At 40.9% G+C, this 25,042-nt stretch overlaps 1 protein-coding gene across 1 annotated transcript in view; it reads left to right on the top strand.

The window, feature by feature from the left end:
- Positions 1 to 10,909: 10,909 nt before the first annotated feature.
- The window catches only part of LOC101446786 (CMP-N-acetylneuraminate-poly-alpha-2,8-sialyltransferase), a 117,034-nt gene continuing 102,901 nt past the window's right edge, over positions 10,910 to 25,042 (top strand). The window contains exons 1-2 of the mRNA XM_004457414.4: positions 10,910 to 11,365; positions 24,407 to 24,538. Coding sequence (XP_004457471.2) covers positions 11,253 to 11,365; positions 24,407 to 24,538 — 245 coding nt within the window. The 5' untranslated portion in view covers positions 10,910 to 11,252. The remainder of the gene's footprint in view (positions 11,366 to 24,406; positions 24,539 to 25,042) is intronic.

Raw genomic sequence — 25,042 nt, 5'->3', positions numbered from 1 at the left:
GGCCTTCCTTTCGGCCCACCCCTGCGCCCCCCGTTCTTTGGCGCGACCCACTCACTACCAAGTGGAACGGACCTACACCGCTCCTAACCCAAGGACGTGGATTCGCCTGTGTCTTCCCGGAATCAGAACCGCAACCCGTTTGGGTCCCTAGCCGACTTGTCAAACCCTTCACTCCTCATGGTCCGGCTGATCTCCCAACCGGAGACCCCAACCCCACCAGCAATGCCCCTATGCCTTAAACGAAAGTCAAACTCCTCTCCTCTCTCCTCCTCCTCCCCTCCCCCTATTCTCCCCTTCTTGTTTTACAGATGCCACCCACCACCTCGCCCCCAGACTCACCTAGCCGCTCCTCGGCGCCCAGTCCAGAGCCTACCCCTCGGCTCACCCGCCGTGAACGCCGCCGTTGCCGCCTCCTTGCCCATCGCATGCACCAGCTAACCATCAATAGCCCTGAGGATCCCCTCCAGCCGCAAATACTCCGCCTCCTCCGGCTCGCCCGTGCCCAGGCATCCTCCACCACTCCCTCTGCCCAAAACACCCCCATCCTCCTTCACATCCTCATTATTATGCTTTCCCTTGCCTCCTCCACTGCCGCCAACCAGGCACATCGACCTTTCAACTGGACTCTCTCTCTGTTCGACAAAGTCCTTGCTTTTGATGTAACTGCAAATGCTCCCTCTTTCTCAGTGCACATATGCAATCTTGCCAACCTTCCTGTCGTCACTTCTTCCATAGATATTACACACAAAACTCATCGATGTTGGTACGACTCATTGTTCGGCCTTAGCAGCCCCTGGAATTATGAAATCTCTGGCTACTATATCTGCCCTGCCTCTGCAAGAGGCTGCCATGACCCGACTCATTTTTTCTGCCCTTCCTGGGGCTGCGAAACAATAGCCTATGGCTGGTCAGGAGCCCCAAACAAAGACCCCTATCTCACCCTAAAAAGGGGCAATGCTTTACACAATAACATCACGCTCACAGTCAAAGACCCCAATTCAGACATCTGGCTTCAAGGTCGCACATGGGGGTTCCGTCTATTCATGGAAAATTATGATTATGGCTCTCTCTTTACTATCCAAAAGAAACCACTGTCTGTTTCACCCTCCACTGCCGTTGGCCCGAATCAGGTTTTCAATCCTCTAAAGGCACGACAGCCTCCTTCTCCACCCCGCTCCACCTCGCCTGCTCCTTCGCCCAGTACCCTTGCTCCTAAGCTTCGCTTGCCCCCTATGCAATACTCCAATCCCCTCATTAAACTAATCAATGCCTCTTACACCTCTCTAAACGCGTCTCACCCCAACCTAACTCAAAACTGTTGGCTCTGCCTTTCCCCCTCTCTTCCTCTCTATGAGCCTTTCTCCACCAATCTCTCCTTCACCGAATCTTCCAACCAGAATCCTACCGAATGCAATTGGAATGTCTCCTCTATCCCCTTAACCTTTCAATCTGTTTCCTCCATAGGACACTGTGTTCATTCTCGTCGTGGCCCTCACCCCTCCCTTAGTGTCTGCTCTAGTTACTCCTCTCCCAGCACCACTGCCAAATTCTTAATCCCTCATAACACCTCCCAATGGCTCTGCACCTCCACCGGATTAACCCCCTGCCTCAGCGTCACTACGCTCGACGCCACTAATGAAATTTGCCTACTCATTTTCCTAACCCCCCGAGTCCTTTTTCACAGTGACGACGAATTCTTCTCCACCCTTCAACGGCATGAATTCCCCGCTCATATCCAAAAAAGAGAGCCTATCACTGCCATTCTTACAGTAGGTTCCATCCTAGGCCTTGCAGGGGCAGGCACCGGCATCGCTGCCCTTGCCACACAGTCCTCCGCCCTTTCCTCGCTCAGACAAGCCGTCGACGAAGACATCACCTACCTCCGAGACGCAGTCAAATACCTCAAAGACTCCCTCAACTCCCTCTCTGAAGTAGTCCTCCAAAACCGTCGTGGCCTTGACCTTCTCCTTATTAAAGAAGGGGGCCTGTGTGCCGCCCTTGGAGAAGAGTGCTGCATCTACGCCAATTCCACCGGCCTAGCCGAAGACAATCTAAAAAAGGTCCAAGAGGGACTTGACAAGCGCCGCCGAGAGCGAGAGAATGCCAACTATTCTTCCAGCCTTCTACACACTCTCCTCCCATACCTTCTCCCCTTTTTAGGCCCGCTCATTGTCCTCATTCTGGCCTTTACAGTGGGGCCTTGGGCTATCCGAAGAATAGTCCGCCTCGCCAAAGATCAAGCAAACGCCGTCTTCAGCTCCTTCGTGCAGGTTCACTACCAATGCCTCGCCACCAGCGAAACCCCTCCGCGTCGTGCAGGCCGCACCCGCGCAGCCCAAACCACCACCCCCCTATAAACTTCTCCCCCCCACCAAGCTCCCCTCCTTTGTTTTTCAGAAGCCACCCAAAGCGCTTCCAGACCCGCCTGCACCCGTCTTGATCCTCTCCGCTCACCCTGTCTGCCGTGCACGTCACCACCAGCGCTACCTCACCTGCCCAACCCACGCCCCAGCTGCCACCCTCCTACCCCCCCCTACCCTCTTGTTTCCATCACCCCACCAATCACCCAGTCTAGAGTCTGTCGCTAGGGATGGCAAAGACGGGCGTGCACTAGGCGCCAGTGCCGTCCACCTGACCCACAGGTATGGGTGTACCGCCCTCTGTGCAGAGGGGATTTTGGGCTGCACCACCCGCCCCCCCTCACTGGTCACGCCTTTCCTATTGCGAGGGCTCTTTGACCCCGGTGCACGGCCTAAACCACCCTCTCCTTCGCTCCACTCCCCCCCAAAAAAAAACAAAAAAAGGGAGCAATTGCTCCCCACCTTAATTCCCCTGCCCGCCAGCCCCTAGTAACCTCTGTACACAATAGCCCTTTCCAGCAGCAGCTTATGCTGCTGCCTCCCTCCACCCCTCCTCCCAGCCACTGTTATCTTCCCCCTCCAGCCGTTGCTGTTCTTCCCGCCAGTCCCGCCCACATTGCCAATATAGAATCTACCTCCTTCCTTAGTCACTGCTTACCTCATAGCCACCCGCCCTTACCCACCTATCCACTATCACCCCGTAGCTAGCCCGCCCTAGCTCCAACCCCTCCCCTACCCGCACTATAAAACCAAGTGTACTTCCTTAATAAAGCAGACCTGCGCATAGACCTCGTCTCCGCGGTGCCTTCTTTCTCACCGTGCGTCCCCGCCAAACCTTGAGCTGCCTGCTGCCGGCCCAACAGGCCCCGGCCTCCCGGCAGCAACCCCTGAGCTGGCCCACGGCAATGGACAAGAATCATCAACTGCCCAAACACCTCTGCTAAACTCAGAAAAGATATGATGCAATACTGAAGACAAGCACTCAGATTCTTTGTGCATTCTAGCTTAGTTTTCACAGGGATTTTACCTATCAGAAATGTTACATTAACCTATTTATTCTTGTGAAATCCCTGTAAATTTATTCCACTGGCAGAATAACTACAAATAATTAAATCCATTCTATTTTTTCTTCATACCTTCATACTATCTGAGACATGTGGACAAAAGGTAAATAGTTTTAAACTGTAGGTTACAATAGTGGTTAAAGAATAAAAACAAACAAACAATAAAAAAACCCAACAACATCCACCAGACATTTTGGATATTTCTGGTAAAATTTTTTAAGATTTATTTTATTTATTTATTTTTCCCCACTGCCTTGTGATTTGCACTTGCTATGTCTGTTTGTCTTCCTTGTTTCTTTAGGAGGCACCAGATGCTGAACCTGGGAACTCTGATGTGGGAGGGAGGTGCCTAATCACTTGGGCTACCTCCACTTTCTGCTTTGTTGTGTCTCTCATTATGTTTTTCCTCCCTGTGTCTCTTTTTGCATTATCTTGTTGTGTCAGTTCTCCATGCCTGCCCATCACGTCAGCTTGCTGTCTTCTTTAGGAGGCACTGGGATCCGAACCAGCAACCTCCCATGTGGTAGGCAGAATCCTAATCACCTGAACCACATCTATTTCCCAGTTTCTGGTAGAATTTTAAGAAAAATGTCTTGTTTTTCTAGTTACAGGGTCACTACTACAACAAATACAAGCTGTCACAATTGATATTAACTGTGACATCTGTGAACATTGTGTGTTTAGCCAAAAAACCTATGTTATCCATAGGTATCAATATAAACTTCTCTACTGGAATGTAAGGAAATATGACTGTGCAGAGAACAGATCAATTATTTATATTATGTTGGTCATATGTCAGTGTAGGTCAGATGTGAATTAGCCTCATTATTTTTCCCTTATTCCCACAGGCTTACTCCAATAAGTATTTATTGACCAATTCTCTGAGAGCAACTTTCTCCTGCTGAACCAATAAGCATCTTCAAACTTGGCATTTGCATTTTTAGTCACGGGGACATTATTTAGTTATTTGCTCAAATATTCACTGTACAAACCTGAGATGATTAAAAGTTGGAGTTCATAAATGGATAAATAATGATGTGTGGATCCCCTCAGAACTATTTACTTTAAGGGTTGAAAACACAAATGCAATTTGGGGATAAGTAAGTAACAAATCAATTTAAAAATCTATAATAAAAAATTATAGTGAATGTCAGGTAACATAGCTTCTACTCAATTCCACCTAATTTTTATAATCAGAGAAGGTGAGGCTAGTATCATTAATTTTATATTTTTATGATAAGGAAATTGACGTATTGGAAACTAAATGCTTGTTTTTCAATTTCAAACCATTTTTGCAGGAGATGAAAAATTTTCTGTAGGCTATATGTATTTCCAGTCTACCAGTTAATGACGATTTCAGTATTATAAGAAAGTCTTCAAATAGTAAACATCAACAGATCATTTAAAATTTAATCTGCTTCACAAAATTCAATTTACATAGAACTATTCCATGTTATAATATGTACTCTGAAACAATATTTTCCAGAGATATTCATTGCATCCTACTAGAACTATACAACACAAAATCAATTAAATAAATATATCTATCAAGAAAAAGATAGACTTATACAAATTGTTTTTAGCCTTGACCAATTTGTACTCTCATTTCTTCTTTTGTGCCTATATTATGGTGAGTTGAAAATAATATAAAAGAAAGTCGAGTTGCATTGAAAAAGAAATTATGTGGTTGATTGGATTAGTTGAGATGCAAAAGGAAAGATGAGAAGACAAAGAAGTTGGCTAAATGAGAAGTGAGACAGAATTTTCAAAAGTTCACACAGATTGAAGCAATTTTATTCCTAAACAATATACTTCCTGGAGATAGAAATACAGAAAATTAGCTAGTGAGACTAGTAGGAGAGCATTTTTGGAGGGATACTCAGTCTGATAGTTATTCTCTTCCTCCCATCACCAATGATCAGAGAAACACAATAAAAAGGGAAACCAGACAAGAAAAGATATAGCCAGACGTGGTAAAGGGAATTATGTAACCCCTCAAAAGACATGTGCTTATCCTAATTTCAGCATGTATAAACCCATTTGTAACAGGCTGGTTTGAAGATGGTTATCAGTTAAGATGCAGACTCATTTATGAATAGGATCTTAGGTACAGTCAGACTGAATCATGGTGGGTCTTGATCCATATTACTGGAGGCCTTATCAAAAGCCATGGGTTAGAGAAAGACATAGGAGCCCAGAGACCACTGGCAGGATGGGAGGAAGAGATGCAAGCTAGGAATCCCAAGGATTGTGGCAAGTCAGCACAATAATGTTACAGACTTCAGTAAGAAGGTATAATCTTGCTTACCCTTTGATTTTAGGCTTTAAGCTTCCAAAATCATGAGCTAATAAATTCCTGTTGTTAGGTCAATCCATTATGTGGCAGTTGTAATAGCAGCTCTGGCAAAATAAGACAACAGGTAATAAGGTAGCACATGTGGAAATTCCCAAAACATGTGTTTGGAATAGTGTATCAGTATATTTTTTAACATTTGAGGAGTCTATGCATTAGGAAATAAAATAACAAGAACTAAAAGTATAGGAGATGAGAACTTACAATCAATTAAAGTGTGGATTATGAGTAATTGAAGTCCCAATTCAAAATTGGGATATATTTGACTAACAATAGTAAAAAGATATCTCTCACAAGGATATATCAAATGAAAATTACAAATTGAGGAATAGTTGCCTTACAGAAGTTAAAAATTGTCTCTTCCAAGGGCATTCATATTTAAATAGAGATCAGAATAGTAAATGCAAAGGATAATGCTGTAAATGGCCTGAGTCAAACAATGGGGAACAATTGAGAATGGCAGTGATGGGGTTTTCTTGTTCTCTGGAAATTATACTAGATTCATGATTGTGTCCTCTACATAAACTAAAGGTCATTTTTCTCTTGTAAGCTTATTATCTTTGCTTCTTGCAGCTGAAAAAAATTTTAACAGAAGGACAGTGAATAAACAAACAGGAAACAAATCTATGAAGACTTTATGGATGTTTACATAGGTTAAACTGAATTAATTTAGAATATTTGTTTAAACTGGTTATTTTGTCCAGATAAAAATAAGAGAATGCTACCTACTGGTGAACAGAAAAAAAATTCTCATGAGTATGTCTTTTTGCTTTGCCTGATCATTGATTTATAGACAAAAAGCAAAACATGAATAATCAGTATATTATAAAATCATTAACAAGAACTTCAACTTAACCATATAACATTTCTATTATTAAAAATGTCATGGGCCATTAAAGCCCCCAGTATGAGACTGGAAGTATCTATCTGTTTCTTTAAGCTAAATTTGAGGACACTGCCAACAATTTAAATGTGAATTTACATTAAATTAAAGGATAAAGTAGCATTTATTCAAACCAGCTGCCATTATTTGCATTATTTATTCATAGGCTACGGTGTCTTTGAAGAATTGTGCTGAATAAAGAAAAATGTGTTCTCTTTCTTGAAGAACTAATAGTTCAAAGATAGAAAGGAAATTTAAGAACAACTTTAATTGCTCAAGATCATCAAAACAGGCATTCTAATTGAGGGAGATGAGTCCAAAAAACTTGGTTTGTGGACAGGATGTTTATGGAATATTTATGGTTCTTGTATCTAATAGCATACTCAGAAGAACCAGGCCATCCTCAGCTTGGCCTGTGTTGGCCTGTAGGAGATTTTTAATTGACAAATTGTGATGCATGCATATTTCATGAATCCAACAATATTAAACAAATGACAAAAATTATAATCCAAACACTAAACTGTTCAAATAAGAAGACAAAATTCCTTGTGTCTCACAGAACTGTTAGCAATCATTCAGAGTGGTAAACTCAGTAGGTAAACTGATATTATTTAACAAATTCAGAAACATCAATATTACAAAATTGGGGAATGTCACATTTTCTCTTCTGGACTTTTAAATGTCTTGACGTTCTTGGTGTGCTTTTGTTTTGTGGTTGGTGGGTTTATTTTGTTCTTTCAGTGGCCACATGAAGTTTCCCCTAACTGAATATAAAGTTTATTACATGAATAAAAACCTACTTTCTTCTTGAGGTCTTTCTTTTTGCTTTTCCATTAGAGAAGTCACTTCCACTTTGTAGCTATAGAGTATTATGACCATACTGAAAATTTATGTTCCTCCAATTTCCCTTCCCATTCCATGTTCTAATAGTACTGAACTGCTTCAAAGTTCCCAAAGCAACAGTGTTTTCATTTTCTCAGTCATTGCACACAGTGTGCCCTCTGCTTGTATTGTTCTACTTCACTCTGCCTGGTTTACTTCTTAGTCAGCTTTAAAACTCAGCTGTAACTAGTGTTACAGAATTAGATTCATTATAGTTTCCCCTCACATGGCTCTTCTGCCCCTTTTTTTGAATCTATAATTAGCACTGTTAAATATATGTCCTAGAGTCTTAAATCTCTGGTCTGTTCATGTGCCAGTAGAACCCTGAATCTCAGCAGAGTTGCAAAACCTACTCCTCAGTTCACTGGACTCACCTAGAACAACTAAACAAGGAGATGATGATGGACAACACCTATACCAAGGAACAGAGAGTGTCTGCAACTACAAGCAAGATAGTTCCATCCACCTGCCCCATGAGATATAAGACCCGCTCAATTAGAATCAGAGTGGGCATCACCATCCCAAAATCCTCAGGAAAGAGGAATGAACAATGGACTAAAGTAGACTTACTATTATTCTATTATAGACTTATTATTATTCTACCAAAGGAAGAACTTTTATCACTGATATAAAGGCAGTGGCTACCAGAGGTTCTGAGGGAGGGATAGGGGAGAATAATTGTAACATGCGGGCATTTTGTGGACATTAGAATTGTCCTGCATGACACTGCAATGAGGGATACAGGCCATTATATATTTTATCATAACCTACAAAATTGTGCGGGAGAGAGTGTAAACTATAATGTAACCTATAGTCCATGGTTGGTAGCAATGCTTCAATGTGTGTTCATAAGTTGTGACAAATGCACCACATTAATGAAGGATGTTGTTAATGTGGGAAAATGTGTGTGTGGAAGTGGGGCATATGGGAAGCCCCTATATTTTTAAGCAACATTTATGTAATCTAAAGCTTCTTTAAAAATAAAAAAAAAAGTTTAAAAAAAGAGAATGAGTGTGAGAAGGGAACTGCAACTCTGAACTTTATGCATGATTATTTTGTAAATCTAAAATGTCTTCTAAGAAAAATAATTTTTAAAAATTCAAAAAGAATAAAAGCCAAAAAAATTAAAAACAACAACAACAACAACAAAAAACTCCACTCAGCCTATGTATTCTCTTCCCCAGAAAACCCACCCTTCTAGCTGGAAAAGACTTCATCACCCCAGTCTTCGACTCAGGACCTTACCAAGATACAAAATACATAGTTCAAATGCTGCTGTTATTTCATGGTGCCATAATATTGCAACTTATTTCTTTTAAAACCGACTTCTTTTCTGAGAGAATGAGCTTCCTATCTGATTAGGTGGTATATATATATATTTTCATTTCTGTGTTCTTATGCCCCAAAACATTGCCTGGCCCGTGGTAACTGCGGAGAGTTTGGCTGAATTTAATTAATTGCTATTTATTTCCTGGTCGCCATCAGTGAGTAGCATTTTATTTGAAATTCAAAAAAATTGAAAGTTAATCTAGAGGATTTAGCTTTTAACCAAGTGGCCGCCCCCACCCCGTCCCAGATCCCTTTGAACTTTTATCCTTGCAGTTTCTACTTGTCGAGTAGTCAGGGTAATAGAAACGCATTAACGCAAGGATTTGCCTAGCCTTCAGTATAAACTCAAAGGCTCCCGGCGGGCCACTTGTAGTGTCAATAAAGGCTCATAATTACTTGCTCCTTGGAGCTTTAAGACTCAACCTCCCAGCTCCCTCAGCATCGTAGATGCGGCTAGAGAACACCGAGGTACCTAACTTTCTAAAGCCTAATGGAAGAAGGGGCCCGCATTCACCGGGACCATGTGTTTAAGAAAAGGTACTCCTCGTTGTCTGTGTTACTTTCAGCTGTCAGGAGATCTAACAATTTAGAGCTTCACTCCTACCCCACCCCCCTCCACCCGCGGCCGGGGGGAACTTTGTCATGCGTTTCACCGTTTCCGGGCCTGGAGCTGGTATACCCAGGCCAAGGGTGGCTGACCACTGGAACCACTTCTCCAACCTAAAGGAATCAGGAATTTCAGGGAGGTTTTGGGGAGGGGAGAGAGCTTGGGATCTGCGTGTACAGATAGCGGAAATACTAGCTTCCTGTTACTGTCTCTCGGTAGGGGTACCTCCACACCTGACCCCCACCAGCCGGCGGTAAGAAAAGAACCGATGCACTGATGCAAAGGCAGGAGAGTGTCCCTGCGATTGACTAGGAGACCAAAGAACAGTGGAGACGTACTCGGTCTGAAGGTTCAACCCAGAATTCAAAAAGTATCCCTGCCACTCCAAAAATATTTTGATACACTAGAAGTAAGGAAAACGGTGAGAGGTATGAGTGACTGAAAATCAGAGACTGAATACATTTTGTTAAGACTTTGGAGCAGAGCTTGCCTTGCGCTTCTTCCCTCCGGATCCCACCCTTCCCCCTTCCTTCCTTCCACTCTTCCTTCCTCCCTTCCTTCTGTCCGTCACGTGAACGTGAGTTTGTACTTGCATTTAAAATTAAGGTGGGTGGTAACTGCTTTTTCTCTGAATTCTGATTCTCCGCAGTGAACTTTGAATGAGACTGGAGTTTCCTAGACTTCTGCGTGAGAAGTTTCCAAAAGACAATGAAAGAACGTCATATAAATAGCCATGAATTTCCTAAAGACATCTCTGTCCTCACTTGTTTCCTGCAGAATCCTGAGCCTGGGTCACCACCCATCATACATACTGGGAGACGGGCTACTAATCTGATCACTTGTGTATTGTACTTTCCAGATTGAGCTGTACCCGGAATATAAAGCGTCCTCCTTCTCCTTCCCTCTGTTTCATTCTACTTTGGGGGCATCGCGTATGCGTATGCGTGCTTTTTTGCGTGCGCGTGTATTTTATAGCAGAGGCGCAGAGAAGAAACTACCCCACAGGCGCCCCCTCCGGCCCACTCCCAAATCTATCCCAAGCGTTCCGCGGAGGGGACGTGTCTTTAATCTGTCTCCAGGCCGAGATGCTCTCGGTGCTCAAGCAGAGAGAACCTCTCGGAGCTACCTGGTCCTGAGAGTTGAAGCTGGGGAGTCCCGGGAGGGAGACAGGCTCTCCCTGCAGCTCCGGGCTTTTCCCGAGATATTCGCGAACTTGTACCTGGGAGTGTGTGTGTGCGTGCGTGTGCGCGCGCGTCCGTGCTTGTGTATGAGTGTGCCTAAGACCGTCGGCTTCCTCTCCCGACACTGGCAGGCAGCCCCGGCGTCTACTCTCCCGGCAGCCGCCAGCAACGCTAGGCAGCAACAGCCTCCGCCCCCTCAGCCCCGCGATTGGCTGGCTTTGCTCATCATTTCCCTGCTAGCAAGAGGGAAGGGCCAGTGACGCCCCTGAGCCCAGCTGCAGAAGCTGCTGCCACCTCTTATGCACAAGGTGGCTCATCTGAAAAGAAACCTGAGCCCCAGGGAGGCGGCGCGGAGCAACTGGGGCCGGGCTGGCGCGACCAGCGCGTCAGGGCGCTGGGTAGCGCGCGGGACCGTGGGGAGCTCCACAGCAGCGGACTCTCTCGACCTGCTCCTGGGATCCCTCTCCAAGCTCTCCTGGCATTTTACAGATCTCCACCTCCCACCCCCGTGACTATATCTCCCCAAAACGGAGCCTTCGTATCAAGAGAAGGTGCTGGAGCTGGGGCCTCCAGGACTTTCCCGGGTACCCAAGATGCGCTCCATCAGGAAGAGGTGGACGATCTGCACGATAAGTCTGCTCCTGATCTTTTATAAGACAAAAGAAATAGCAAGAACTGAAGAACACCAGGAGACTCAACTCATTGGGTAAATGCAAAGCTTCATTTCAGGATATGACAAAAAGTCAAGCCATGAATGAAAAGAGAATATAGGCGGTGGAGAGAGGGTTAAGGTAGAGTGTGTGTTCGTGTGAGCTTGTATGCATTTAGTCTTATAAATTAACAAAGGCTGTGGCTAAGGTGTGTGTGCTTCTGCTTGCTGTTCCCAGTAGGAGTTCAAGTTGCTAAGTGCTATGATGGTGACAGTTGTATTGGCGTCAAAGGCTCGCCTCGCCAAAGGAGAAGTCATTGTAGAAGTGTCAACAAAGAACTGTGCCCTTGTCCCTTTAATCTGTGTGCACAACTTAAGAGAGCTGTCTTTATTCACCATCCGCTTGTCCTTCCTTCTCTGCCCTTTCACTCTGGAGATTTTTGAGAAAGCTGTTTTCCCGAAAACCAAAAAGCAAGGAATCTCTCTCTCCTCTTTTTTCGCTACTTTGAGTAGATGTGTGTATCGTAGTTTGAATTAGAAACTCCAGTACCACCAAGGATACTACCAATTGCTCTTCCTTAGGGAGAAGCGTGGGTAAAACGCATGGGCGTCATTTGTACAGTTTTAGAAACTGGGTGCTGAGCTTCGCACAGACTGTATTTCTGCTTTCTTTATCTAGATGAGTTCAGATCCCCCACCCCATTAAGTTCTCTAAATATCTCACTTCCTTCCTCCCCCTGGCCTCTGTGACTTTGACTTTGAAGTATACCCAGGGGGGTAGCTGCAACTTTGAGTTGTTGACATAGCTTGGAAGTGTTCTCTAAGAATGTGAACCTGGTTGTCAACTCTGTTCAAAGTCCTGTTTCGGAAATCCTCCCTCATCCGGAGGCATCTGCTATGGGAAACTCCACACTGGCAAAGATACCCACCGCCTAGTTTTTGTATTTTCCCTGGCCTTTATTAAAACGAAGAGAGCCTCTCGCTCTGCTCTCTCTGTCTCTCTCTCCTGAATGTGTGCGATCTAGGGCTGCTGAAATAACTACATACAACCTTTAAACTTCATGCACCCCATTTCTTAATGCCCCTGCTCCTCCCTGAGTGATGAGCGTTTAAGTGAGCAGAACGCAGGTTTATCGTTTCAGAAGGAATTGTTATATTATAGAAAACCCAGAGAGCAGAAGTACAGTCGAAAGGGACTGAAAGAGAATGTAAAAGCTAATAAGGAATTGGGTGGATGGTTGTTATGCATCGACAAATCTATAAATGATCTCTTCTGGGAAAAAAAAGAAATAATATGCTTAACTGTATGAGGTCATTTACGCAGGGACCGAGTGGGTTGAAAACCAGTCTAGCTCAATTGTCAGAAAAGAAGCCCTTTGGCGGGGGTGTAAGCATCCCGTTAGACCTGGGCTTCCTTAGCAGACAAAGGGGTCTTTAGGAAGGTGATGAATGAGCGCGTGGGGGCTCCAGTGCGAGGCGGGGGTGTGGGGGGTCGAGGCTCTTTGTTCCTTTCCAGACTGGTGGGCTCCGCGGATAAGCCTAAACTGGGACAAAGCGGCTAAGCCTAGCCAGGAAGCAAAGGGTTCCGGCCCTTGGCTTGGGACCCCGGAGAGCGGGGGTGGGGATGGAGGGCGAGTGAAGAAAGAGGGGCGCCAGATGCAGCTGATGCGCCCTCTCTGGGCCTCCATAATCCGCGGGCAGGAAGGAGTAGGGCTATCCGGAGCAAAGAGACGACCCACAACACTCCGCATTTCACGGGCGACATTTCTCCTGTGGACCTTCCTAGACGCCTTTGGTCGGGGGGTGCAGCCCAGGGTGCTAAGGAAGAGGACGAGGGTAAAGGCGCGACGGTTGAACCAGCCTGGCTAGGCTTTCGTTCGCACCCTTTTTTGGGCTAAGCTGAGGTTTCCTCCCAGCTCCTCTGCGAAAGCTTGGGGCAGGCGCTTGAGTTAACCAAACAGGAAGAGTGGTGCACACCAGGTCTGTACCCTCCTCCAAAAGAGCTGGCGAAGAGGGTGGAAGGATTGAGTGAGAGGACACGAGAAAGGCTTTATTGCAGGAATCAGGCTCCTTTCGTGTTAAAAATAATAATAATAAAATAAATTAAAACAAAAACAGTTTCATTGCTCAGCCTGCACGTAACCTGGCTCCTCCTTAATTAAATAGCCCGCAGTTACAGTCATGCGGGGCAAAGCAGAGAGCTGGCAGCCAGCATTGAGCGTCTACGCGTGCCCTGCCGCGTCCTGGCTGCAGCGACCGCCGCCTGGCTCTTCCAGAGACGGTGGAGATGGCCGTTACCGTAGCGCTGCAGGGGGACACCTAGTTCTCTGATCTTTCCCTCTCCCCCTGGCGTGAAATGTTCAGTGGGAACGCCTGTGATACAGCCTCACAGCTTTGTTTCAATCCCAAATAGTGCTTCTGGTGGAGGAGTTGCCTCATCTAAACATCTCATTGACTTTTTACCCTACCTGGTTTTTGAGATGCATAAACTGGAGTGCAGGTTTGGTCCTGGACCCCAGGCCAGTGTACAAAAGTAAGGTAACAGAGGCAGTCTCTGACCTTTGGGGGGCACTGTGTGCCTTGCGGGTGGCCCGTACTTTCTGTAAAGGCCCTTGAATCTGACATCTTCCTAGATTGATCTTTAACTTTGCTGCTTCTGTTTTAGCAATAGGCAGTTCCTTTACCTAATCCGCCAAGCACTCCGCCCCTTCCCCTCCCCCTCCCATCGCCCCAATCACTAGAGGGCCCCTCTAGCGTTAGTGCAACATTATGTACTTATTCTTTTGAGTAGTCCAACAACCATTACCGTTTTCACATCTCTTTCTTTTTTCTTAAGAGATACCAAAACCAACACAGGACGTCTTACATGGGAAGCAGGTGCTCAACCACTGGGCTGCATCTGCTCCCTGGTGAGAGTTGGTTTTTCTGTTTGTTTTTTAGCAGGTATCTGGGATTGAATCCAGGACCTCTTACATGGGAAGTAGGCACTCAACCACTGAGCTACGCCTGTCCCCTAGAATTGATTTTAATAAAGAATTATGTGAGAACAGGTCAAGTAACAATTTTTGTACACCTGAAACCATATTCTTTACATACTAACTTAGGAAATGCCGGGAATGATGACTAGCAAAAGTTAACGCAAAAGGGAATGAAAGGTATTAAGTGGTCTGTTCTTAACTGAACATTTTTTCTTAATGGGAAATTGCCCACAGTCTCTATGATTTCACTTGTTCTGTGTGTTCTTTGGGGTATAATTGGAAATGTGATAACTTAGAGAACCTATAGATAAAATATGTTGGGGTGCTCATTTAATGAAATAATGTATCTGAAAGTTTATGGGAAACTTTAATGTCATGTAAATATTTATTTTGTTAGTCCTTGAAAAAGGCTATACAGTATTTCCCTAGTTGACTACCTAATGAGATTTTAAATTATTTTTCTCGGGGTCTAGAGTTCTCATTTTAAAATTGACCATGTACTTTAGATTTTCTCATTCAGTGATCAACAGCATTAGTTCTAAAACTTAAGATAGAACTGACAGTGAAGATGAACCTTGTTAGCAAAGTTGGTGTCATTGTTTCTAGGGTAGAACTCACCTTTGCAAATTAGAAAATCTATAATTTGCAACTTACTTCACATGTTACATTTAAATTCTTCCAAAAATCATAAGTAGTAAGTAAAGTAGACCATTTCTTTATTTTTAGTTGTTTGGCACTTAGGTGATAAAAACTCAAATTTCTCTCTCCTTGTGTTCTGGCTTAGTTTGATGCAAGTTATTTTTTAAATGACTTTTTAAAAAATTATATTAAAGAGGATGCTTAATCTAATCCAAAGAAACACATTAATTCCAGGGCAAGGTCATGAAGAGTTTTCAATGAGATTGAATGGAGGGCTTTTAAAAAAAATTTTCTAGACATTTAATTAAGCCTTCCACTTCTCTAATTTAAAAAAAAAGTTTTAAAAAAGGGTGAATGAGATATTAGATGTGATGGCATTCAGCAAGTGCAACACACTAGACTACAGTGAGTAGGGACCATGACAAGAAGATGTGATTTGGGTCATAAGCTTCAATCAAACCAGATCTCAAAGACTCACCAACAGATGACTTCAGGGGCCAAATGTGCACCCATCTCTTACCTACCCCTACCACTCATTTCAGAACAGAAGGCCCAGGCCCAAATTGTATTTTGGAGGCCTATGGAGGAAAATGCTGTGGATTCCAATTACAAAAATAAAACTACAAAATTGAAATTAATTGAGGCTTTAAAGTCAAGAAATGTGAGTCCCCCAACTTTGTACTTTTACAAGTTGGTTTTGGCTGTTTGGGGTCCCATGCCCTTCCAAGTAATTTGAGGATTGGCTTTTACATTTCTGCAAGGTAGACTGTTGGAATTTTGATGAGGATTGTGTTCAATTTGTAAATCATTTTGGGTAAAATTGTCATTTTAGCAATATTTAGTCTTCAATTCATGCATATGGAATGCCCTTCCATTCATTTAGATCTTTGATTTCTTTTAGCAAAGTTTTGTAGTGAGCCCTTTACATTCTTGGTTAAATTTATTCCAATATATGATTCTTTTAGTTGGCTATTGTACGTGGATTTTTCTTGGTTTCCTCCTTAGATTGCTTATTACTATTGTATAGAAACATTAGTGAATTTTGTGTGTTGGTCTTGTCTGAATTCATTTATTAGCTCTAGTAGCTTTATTTTAGATTTTTCAGGATCATATCTGCAAATAGTGAAAGCTTTACTTCTTCCTTTCCAATATCAATGTCTTTTTATTTCTTTTTCTTGCCTAACTTCTCTGGTTAGAACTTCCAGTACAATGTTGAAGAACAGTGGTGGCCATAGGTATCCTTGTTTTGTTCCATATATTAAAGAGAATGCTTTCAGTCTTTCATCTTTCAGTATGATGTTAGCTATAGGTTTTTCATATATACCTTTTATCACACTGAGGAAGTTTCCTTTTATTCCAATTTTCTAAATGTTTTGATCAAGAAAGGATGCTGGATTTTATCACATGCCTTTTCTTTATCAACAGAGATGATGATGTGGTTTTCCCTCTTCATTTTGTTAATGTGGTATATTATATTAATTGATTTTCTTATATTGAAGCACCCTTGCATACCTGGGACAAAACCCACTTGGTCATGGTGTATAATTTCTTTAACCTGCTGTTGGATTTGATTTTGAAAGTATTTTGTTGACAATTTTTGCATCTATATTCATAAGAGAAATTGGCCTATAATTTTATTTGCTTTTAATATATTTATCTGGCTTTGGTATTAGAGTGATGTTGGCCTCCTAGAATGAGTTAGGTATTATTCCCCCTGATCAATTTTTTTGGAAGAGTTTGAGCCGACTTGGTATTAATTCTTCTTGGAGTGTTTGGCAGAATTCCTCTATGAAGCCATTGGTACTGGGCTTTTCTTTTTTGCAAGGTTTTTGAGGACTGATTCAATCTCTTTACTTGTAATTGGTCTCCTCAGATTTTCTATTACTTCTAGAGTGTGTATTTTGATTGGGAAGTGTATTAGTCAGCCAAAGGGGTGCTGATGCAAAGTACCAGAAATCTGTTGACATTAATAAAGGGTATTTATTTGGGGTAAAAGCTTATCGTTAAAAGGCCCTAAAGAGTCCAAATCAAGGTTGCTTTCTCACCAAGGTCTGCTGCCAGATGTTGAAACAAGATGGAAAGTGATCTCTGCCTGGAATCTACTCTCTTCCTGGAATTTAAGCAATTTGAGCCTTCTCTCCTCTGGCATCTATGGAGCTCTCTCTTTTCCCTTCTTCTTCCTTCTGTGTCTTCTTGAGTGAGTATCCACTTATATCAGCCCACCAAGGAATGAGGAAGGGACTCAACCTGGAGGCATGCCCTACTGGCTTGGTCAAATCAAAGGCTCTAAATTAATCATATTAAGTAAACTTAAAACCTTTGAATTTAATACAAAGGGTATCACACCCAGAGGAACAGGCCAGTTTACAAACATAATCTCTCTTTTGGGGCTTCATAAATAATTTCAAACTGCCACAGGCACTAATGAATCTCTCTGCAAAAATCAAAAGGACACTGTCAGTTCATGGCATAAGCTAGCAACAGAGATACACAAAATATCACCACTAAATATGACTCCTTCCAGACTTAATAAGAGGCAAGGATGTGGGTGAGAGTGTTTTCAACCTTAACAGAGTTTTGTGGAGTTAAAAGGTACAGTGATGTTGGCTGGCTGTTACTAAGTATGCTGGATACAGTTTAAGAAGAAAGGGAGGGGCTAAAGTTTTCTAATTTGTAACTTAAGTGTCTCGTGAAAGATGTGAAAGTTTCTATTAACATGGGAAACAAAATCTTGTTTTGCGGTGCCACAGTCTTAAGAGCCCTGCAATCCATACTCACAGCCTCAGTGTACAAGTAGCAGATTTACAATGGAAACTAAAATCTCGAGCATGTAGTATGTCTGATGTTAAAGTGAGTGCATTGATTGGAAAGGAGTAGAACCCTGAGAATTGGGATGGAAACATATGAGTTAATGATGATATTGGTGGGAACATTGAAACCCTAAATTCTGCTCAGACTTCCAACAAAAATACAGAGGCATACCACCTCAGTGAAATTTCTAGGTGTCCAGTGTAGTGGGCATGTTGAGATATCCCTTCTAAAGTAAAGGATAACCTGTTCCTTCTGGCCACAAAAAAGGCACAATGCTTAGTTGATATCTTTGGATTTTGGTGACAACATTTTCCTCATTTGGGTGTGCTACTCCTGCCTATTTACCGAGTGAGAGCTTGTTGTGTCTCTCGTGTTTCCTTGTTGTCTCTCTTCCTTGTGTTGTCTTATTGTGCTAGCTTGCCATGCCAGCCTGCCGTATTAGCTCACTATCTTGCTCATATTATTTAGGAGGCACTGGGAAACAAACCTAGGGCCTCCCATGTGGGTAGGTGGGCGCCCAACTGCTTGAGCCACATCTGCTTCCCTGAAGCAGTTTAATTGAGATATACCACTTATCATACAATCTAGCCAAAGTGTACAATCATTCATTCTTAGTATAATCAGTGTTTTGCATTCATCACCACAAAAAATTTTTGAACAATTTAATTACTCAAAAATATCCAGAACTCCACACCCTTAGCAGTCACCTACAAATCCCTCTATCCTTCCCCAGCCTTACATAACCACTAATCTAATTCCATCTTTATGAATTGATTTATATTTATATTTTATAGAAGTGAAAGCATACAATATATAGTACTTTGATTTGCATTTCCCTAATGGCTAGTGATATTGAACATTTTTTCATATGTTTTATTCCATTTGTATTTATTCTTTGGACAAACGTCTATTCAAGTCTCTTGTCCACTTTTTAATCAGGTCATTTATCTTTTTATTGTTGAGTTGTAGCATCTCTTTATATATCATGGATATTGGACATGTGATTTTCAAATATTTTCTCCATTGTATCAGCTGTCATTTCACCTGTTTGACAATCCTTTAAGGTGCGAAAGAATTTCATTTTGAGGAGATCCTATTTATCTGTTTTTTCTTTTGTTGTTCATCGTTTGGGTATAAGGTCCAAGAAACCACCACCTACCACAACATCTTTAAGATGTTTCCCTACATTTTCTTCTAGTAGTTTTATGGTCCTGGCTTTTAAATTTAGGTCTTTGATCCATTTTGAGTTGATTCTTATGTAGGGAGTGAGATAGGGGCCCTCTTTCATTACTTTGGTTATGGATATTTGGTTCTCCCAGTACCATTTGTTGAAGAGGCTGTTTTGCTCTAATAACATGGTCTTGGTAGGTTTGTCAAAAACCAGTTGATCATAAAGGTGTGGATTTATTTTTGGATTCTCAATTCCTTTCCACTGATCAAAGTGTCTATCTTTATACTAATACCATGCTGTTTTTACCACTGTAACTTTTTACTATGTTTCGATGTCAAGTGGTGAAATTACTCCCACATTGATTTTCTTTTTTTGAATATTTTGACTATTCAAGTGCACTTTCCCTTCCAAATAAATTTGTCTTTTCTATTTCTGTGAAGTAGGCTGTTGGAATTTTGATTGGTATTGAACTGAATCTATAAATCAGTTTGGATAAGATTGACATCTTCACAATATTTAGTCTTCCAATCCATGAACACAGAATGTCTTTCCTTTTGTTTAGGTCTTCTCTGATTTCTTTTAGTACTATTTTGTAGTTTTCTGAATATGGGTCCTGTATTTCTTTGGTTAAATTGATTCTTAGGTATTTGAGTCTTTTTGTTGCTATTGTAAATGGAATTTTTTCCTGATTTCCTCCTCAGATTGTTCAATACTGGTGTACAGAAACAGTACTGATTTTTTTCATGTTTATATTGTATTCTGCCACTTTGCTGAACACATTTAGTGGCATCCAGGCATCTCAGGGCTGCTTTGAACACTCTAATTTTTTTCATAGTAAATTATTTTGGGGCCCTACAGGATGCTCAGCTAATAGCATTAAGGGTGCACCAAGAGGAAAGGGGTGGGGATTGACAGTGACTCACCTCATGGCAGATCTCTTGCCTGCTCCAGAGAGATCAACTATGAACCTTTTAACTGCAACAACTTTAGTATATGCTATTGGAGTTGGATTTACTATAGGTGCTGGCCCCAGAGTTACTGTCCAATGAATCCTCATTAAAGGATTTAAAAGTACTACTGGGTTTTGTATTTACCCTTTTAGTTACCTCACTGGATGATCTTCATTTCTTCTCACTACTCCAAGCCATTCTCTGCTGTGTTCTCCCTTCAACCTGGAGAACTCCCGTTAGTATTTCTTGTAGGTCAGGTCTTTTGTTGATGAATTTTCTCAGTTTCTGTTTAGCTAAGAATATTTTAAACTATCCCCATTTTTGAAGGACAGTTTTGCTGGATAAAAAACTTTTGGCTAGCCATTTATTCTTTCATTGCCTTAAATATATTACACCACTGCCTTCTTCTGTCCATAGTTTTTGATGAAAAATTGGCATTTAGTCTTAATGAGAATCCCTTGTAAGTGAGGAATCACTTTTCTCTTGCTACTTTCAGAATTCTCAATTTATCTTTGGCATTTGACATTCTGATTTGTATATGTCTCTGAGTAGGTCTATTAGGTTTTATTCTGTTTGGAACATGCTTTATTCTGTTTGGAACATGTCTTTGGTAAGAGTTGGGAAATTTTCAGCCATTATATCCTCAAATATTCTTTATGTCCCCTTTCCCTTCTTGTCTCCTTCTGGAACATCCATTATGAAAATGTGTGTACGCTTTTGCTGTCTCTCAAATCCCTGAGACACTGCTCAATTTTTCTATTCTTTTCTCTGTCTGTATGATTTCAATTAACTTGTCTTCTAGTTTGCTGATTCTTTCTTCTGCATGTTTGAATCCATTGTTGTATGCCTCTAGTTGATTTTTAATCTTCATTATTGTATATTTTGTAAACTTCTAAATTCTCCTTTAGTTCACACATTGTCTTCTTAATATCTTTTAACTCTATACCCATATTTTCTTTCATATCTTTGAGTTGATTTAGTAGATTTGTTTGAACTTCTTTCATTGGTTGTTCCAAATTCTCCTCCAACTTTTTAATTTGTTCCCTTGACTCAGTCATATCTTCCTGTTTCTTAGTAAAGCTTGTAATGTTTTTCTGATGTATGGGCATATGATTATTTCAATGTGTTAACTGTAAAGGTCAGTTTCTCCTTCTTATCTTGGAATTATTGCTGATTGGCAATATATTATGTAAAGCCTCTTCTTTGAAGCTTGTCCCCACTTATTTGGAAACTTCAGTGTGACCCATGTGTAATTTCTCAGATATTCTCAGCTCTTTCTTGTTTGTTTCTTGCACTTTGTATGTGGTACAATTTTTAAGATTGTACGTTTTGTGCAACTGTTTCATCTCCAAGAGAAAACATCATTTTCCCTTCTCTAGGAATCTTGATCTGATCTATTTGTTTTTATGCAGAATGTTGTCTCCAGCTCCCATGATTTGTTTCAGTTCTCTCTCACTTCGTGTCCACTTTTCCTTACACTTTTCATTTCTGGAACCAATCCTGTCTTACTGTCTCTCTGTGAGGCTTTTCTGCCTCAAGTTTCTTTTCCATTAAGACACAGAAGGTGTCAATCCTGAAAGTTGGTTTAATCCAGAAAGGTCTGTTCTTCATTTAAGTAGTCCAGAAAACAGAATGTATTGAGTGTGTGCACCTCTTGCAACAGTCCTGCTGTGGTCTTTTAGCCCCCATGGGGTTCTAACTTGCTGCTGTGAATGACTCTAGGATTTGCATCACTGCAGAAAGGACCCTGGCCATGATGCTTCTGTGTGATTCCCAAGCTGTGCGGGACTTAGTGAGGGAGAGGTATATGGTCTGCCAGATATGGGACAGAAACCTCTTACCTGAATTTGGAGATTTTTTCTTCAACTCAACATTTTTGGAGTTCTTCTCTAGTCTCTTACTTCCTCCAGAGTTCCAGGCAAGTGGGATTTATCTTTTTATTAGTGGAGTCTGAGGGGAGTCATTTCTAGTGGTTTTCTTATGTCATTATGTTGATGATGTCACCAAATGCAGTGCATTTGTGATCTCATTTCATAAAGTGAAAATAATTATATTTGTTGTGAACTGCAGAAAAAAGAGAATTGATTGTGATACCTGGAAAGTCCTATTTCAAAGAGAAGAGTACTTACAGATACTAGCATGATACTTACATCGTAACTAATGATTAGCTCCTTTTATTAGTGGTATTCCATAGCTCCACATAGCTTAGCTTCACATAAGCAGGGATATTTTGTAATAAATAGCTTTATGCTGCATGTCTCCCATTGTGTGTTTTCTTATTTTTCCTTTTGGAGAATATATTGAATCTTGCTATAGGGCTATATGAGAAATATTTTCATTGCAAGTGTTAAGAAGTTATGTCTGATCTTGAATGAGAAACTAGTATAGGGGTGGCAACATTCTTCATGTCCTGCATTCATGGAAAAAAAAAAACCTTTTCTAAAACAGAATAGTTCCAAGTGGAAAGTTTCATGGCACTCATTTAATTTTTAACAAAGAAATTTGCTCTAGAGACTCAAATTGCACTAATTCTTGCCTTCTCGCAAGTGAATTCTTTTGACTAGAAGGAAGAAAAGTATGAATAGTTGTTCCTATTTCATTCAAAGTTCTTTCTAATAATAAAATTCTGAAACTTAACCAACCATCAGTTTGAGGAAAGCAATTCAAACAGCATGGTAAAATGTTAACATTTCATTCATATAAAAATGATTTTTAAAAAATTAACTATAGAGGTTCTGAAAAGGGTCCAATCAGAGAATAGATCATAGTAATCCTTCTGCCATACAAAAAAAAGTAGATGTTTCCATATAACTCAGTAAAACAATTTTCTACAGATAAAAAATTTCTCAGCACATACATATTTTCACTTATCCTAAGGAAGTCCACTGGTGGCAAAAATAATTATTTTAATCGTAGCAACCTGTGATATTGATGAGATAGTTATTAATGGAATGAAGTTTGGAAAGGTCCTTACCCCCAGAAAGGGTGATAGTTTGTGTCCATATTCTTGAAGATATATTTTCAAAACTGTGAAGGCTGACTTCTGTGTATATCCACATTTTCATTCATATGCAGTTATTATCAGTAGCCATGTAATATAAAAAACCTGACTTCTTGGCCACTGTCTAGTAAATTTTACCCTATGTTTCCTTGTATCCTAGGTGACCTCTGTAAAATGTTTATTATTAGTCATGCATAGGCATGCAAATGTATCATTTTCATCAGTAGAAGAGTTTAAAATATTAAATTTAAAGTGTTCTAAATTTCAGAGGGAGTAGTTGCATGACAAGCTTTGAGATGCTACAAATTCCAACTACATCTATAATAAAGAAAGCAAATCAAAGTACCAAACTGTAAGTCTCCAAATGCCAAATATATGCAGCAGTTGTTACAAGGCATTATTTTCCCTGGTAGTAGGAGAGGCTTGCTTATGTTGTAAATACAAATTTAGACTTTGTGATTGAGTGAAGAATAATGTTACTTTCCAGCTACGTTTTGAGATTTTAAAAAAATTAAAATGTAAATATGTATGATACGTAAAGGAATATATGCACATATTTAAGGGACTGTGTTTTTTGTTGGGATGCCATAAATTGGTGGCTTTTGACTCTCTGAGGCAGTGTTCATACCTATAAAGTTCCAAGAAAATAGTTTATTGAGCTATGAATTGGTTCAGCTATAAATTTCCTAATGGTAAACTTAATATCACATATATTTATCACTATCATCATTACCACCAGCATCCTAAGTACCACCATGAAACATGGTAAACTAGCCTGGCACTATTATTTAGAGAGGGATAACATAGTAGATTCTTTGATGTAGTATAAAATAGTAGTAATAATGACTATGAATGAGTTTTCTTCCCTCTTCTGACCACCAACACCTGGAAAGTGTCCTCCCTGTTGAGATGTTTTGAGATGAATGCACTTTTAAAAACGGGCACTTTTACTTTAACATATACAGTCCTCACAAGGTTACTGCACATTAGATAATGTTATTGCAATTTTCATGGTAAGGTAAGGCCACTTTGGCCTAGAAAGAGTATATGATCTGTCCAAGAACACATAGGCTAGTAAATGGGAGAAACACAAGCATGCCCAGATCACCTAATGTCTTCTTAATCCAAAACAAAAACTCTTCCATTATGCTTCAATGTCTTCAGTAAAAACAAAGTTGTAGTCCTGGGCGTCACAAGTGTACAGGTGCAGGGAGTTCACCAAACATCCTGTCTCTATGGTCTGAGTGAAGGGGGCGGGTCTGAGCTTTGATGAGACTTTTTTTTTCTTAAAAGTATCACAGAGGTGTTTTCTTTATATGAATATGGTCTCATTTAAAAGGGGATTAGTGTAGGTGTTTGTCCTGATAAACTCATATTCATATAATCCTTTTGACATCCTTCATCATGCTCATAACTCTCCTTCTAATAGGTAGAACAAATTATAGTTATAAATTTTCATCATTAATATAAACCGAATTAAGCATGATGCTGCTTAAATAAAATGTTTCTTACTTTCACAAAGCTGGCATTGTTTTGATTTTGTTTCAGAGATGGTGAATTGTGCTTGAGTCGCTCTCTCGTCAATAGTTCTGATAAAATCATTCGGAAGACTGGTTCTTCAATCTTCCAGCATTCTGTAGAAGGCTGGAAAATCAATTCCTCTTTGGTCCTGGAGATAAGGTGAGTTTCTTTAATAAGTAATAATAAATTTCACATCGTGTTCTTGAATGTATTGGGCCTGGCAAACTTATATTGAACATTTGATTTATAGTTTAAGTATGAACATTTTAATAAAAGAGCACACCAGTTCCATTTAACTCTGCTCACTGAAGGTTGTGAATCCATAAAACTGAAATCATTATACTGTCAGAAATTTAAGGATGACTATATGAGTTTTGAATATAGTACCTTTATACTAATGGAATAAAGTATTCAACAGAGTACTAATGTTTAACACAGTTTCTTTACTCAGTTACTCAGGATGGACATATTTTGAGAATTACCTTTAACTTTTTCGATATTGATTCTTCATTCTGATTTTCCATTTTCTCATATTAGATGAAAATAAAGTTTATTCAAATCCTATTGTTGACCAGTTATAAATAAACTTGGTCTGACCTATGAATAGGTACGTCTATGTGAGCCCCTATAATAGGAGTCTCAAAAATTACATTGCAAGTGAGT

This window comes from Dasypus novemcinctus, chromosome 2 (assembly GCF_030445035.2).
Source record: "Dasypus novemcinctus isolate mDasNov1 chromosome 2, mDasNov1.1.hap2, whole genome shotgun sequence".
Lineage (NCBI taxonomy): Eukaryota > Metazoa > Chordata > Mammalia > Cingulata > Dasypodidae > Dasypus > Dasypus novemcinctus.
This window is presented reverse-complemented; position numbering and strand designations above follow the sequence as displayed.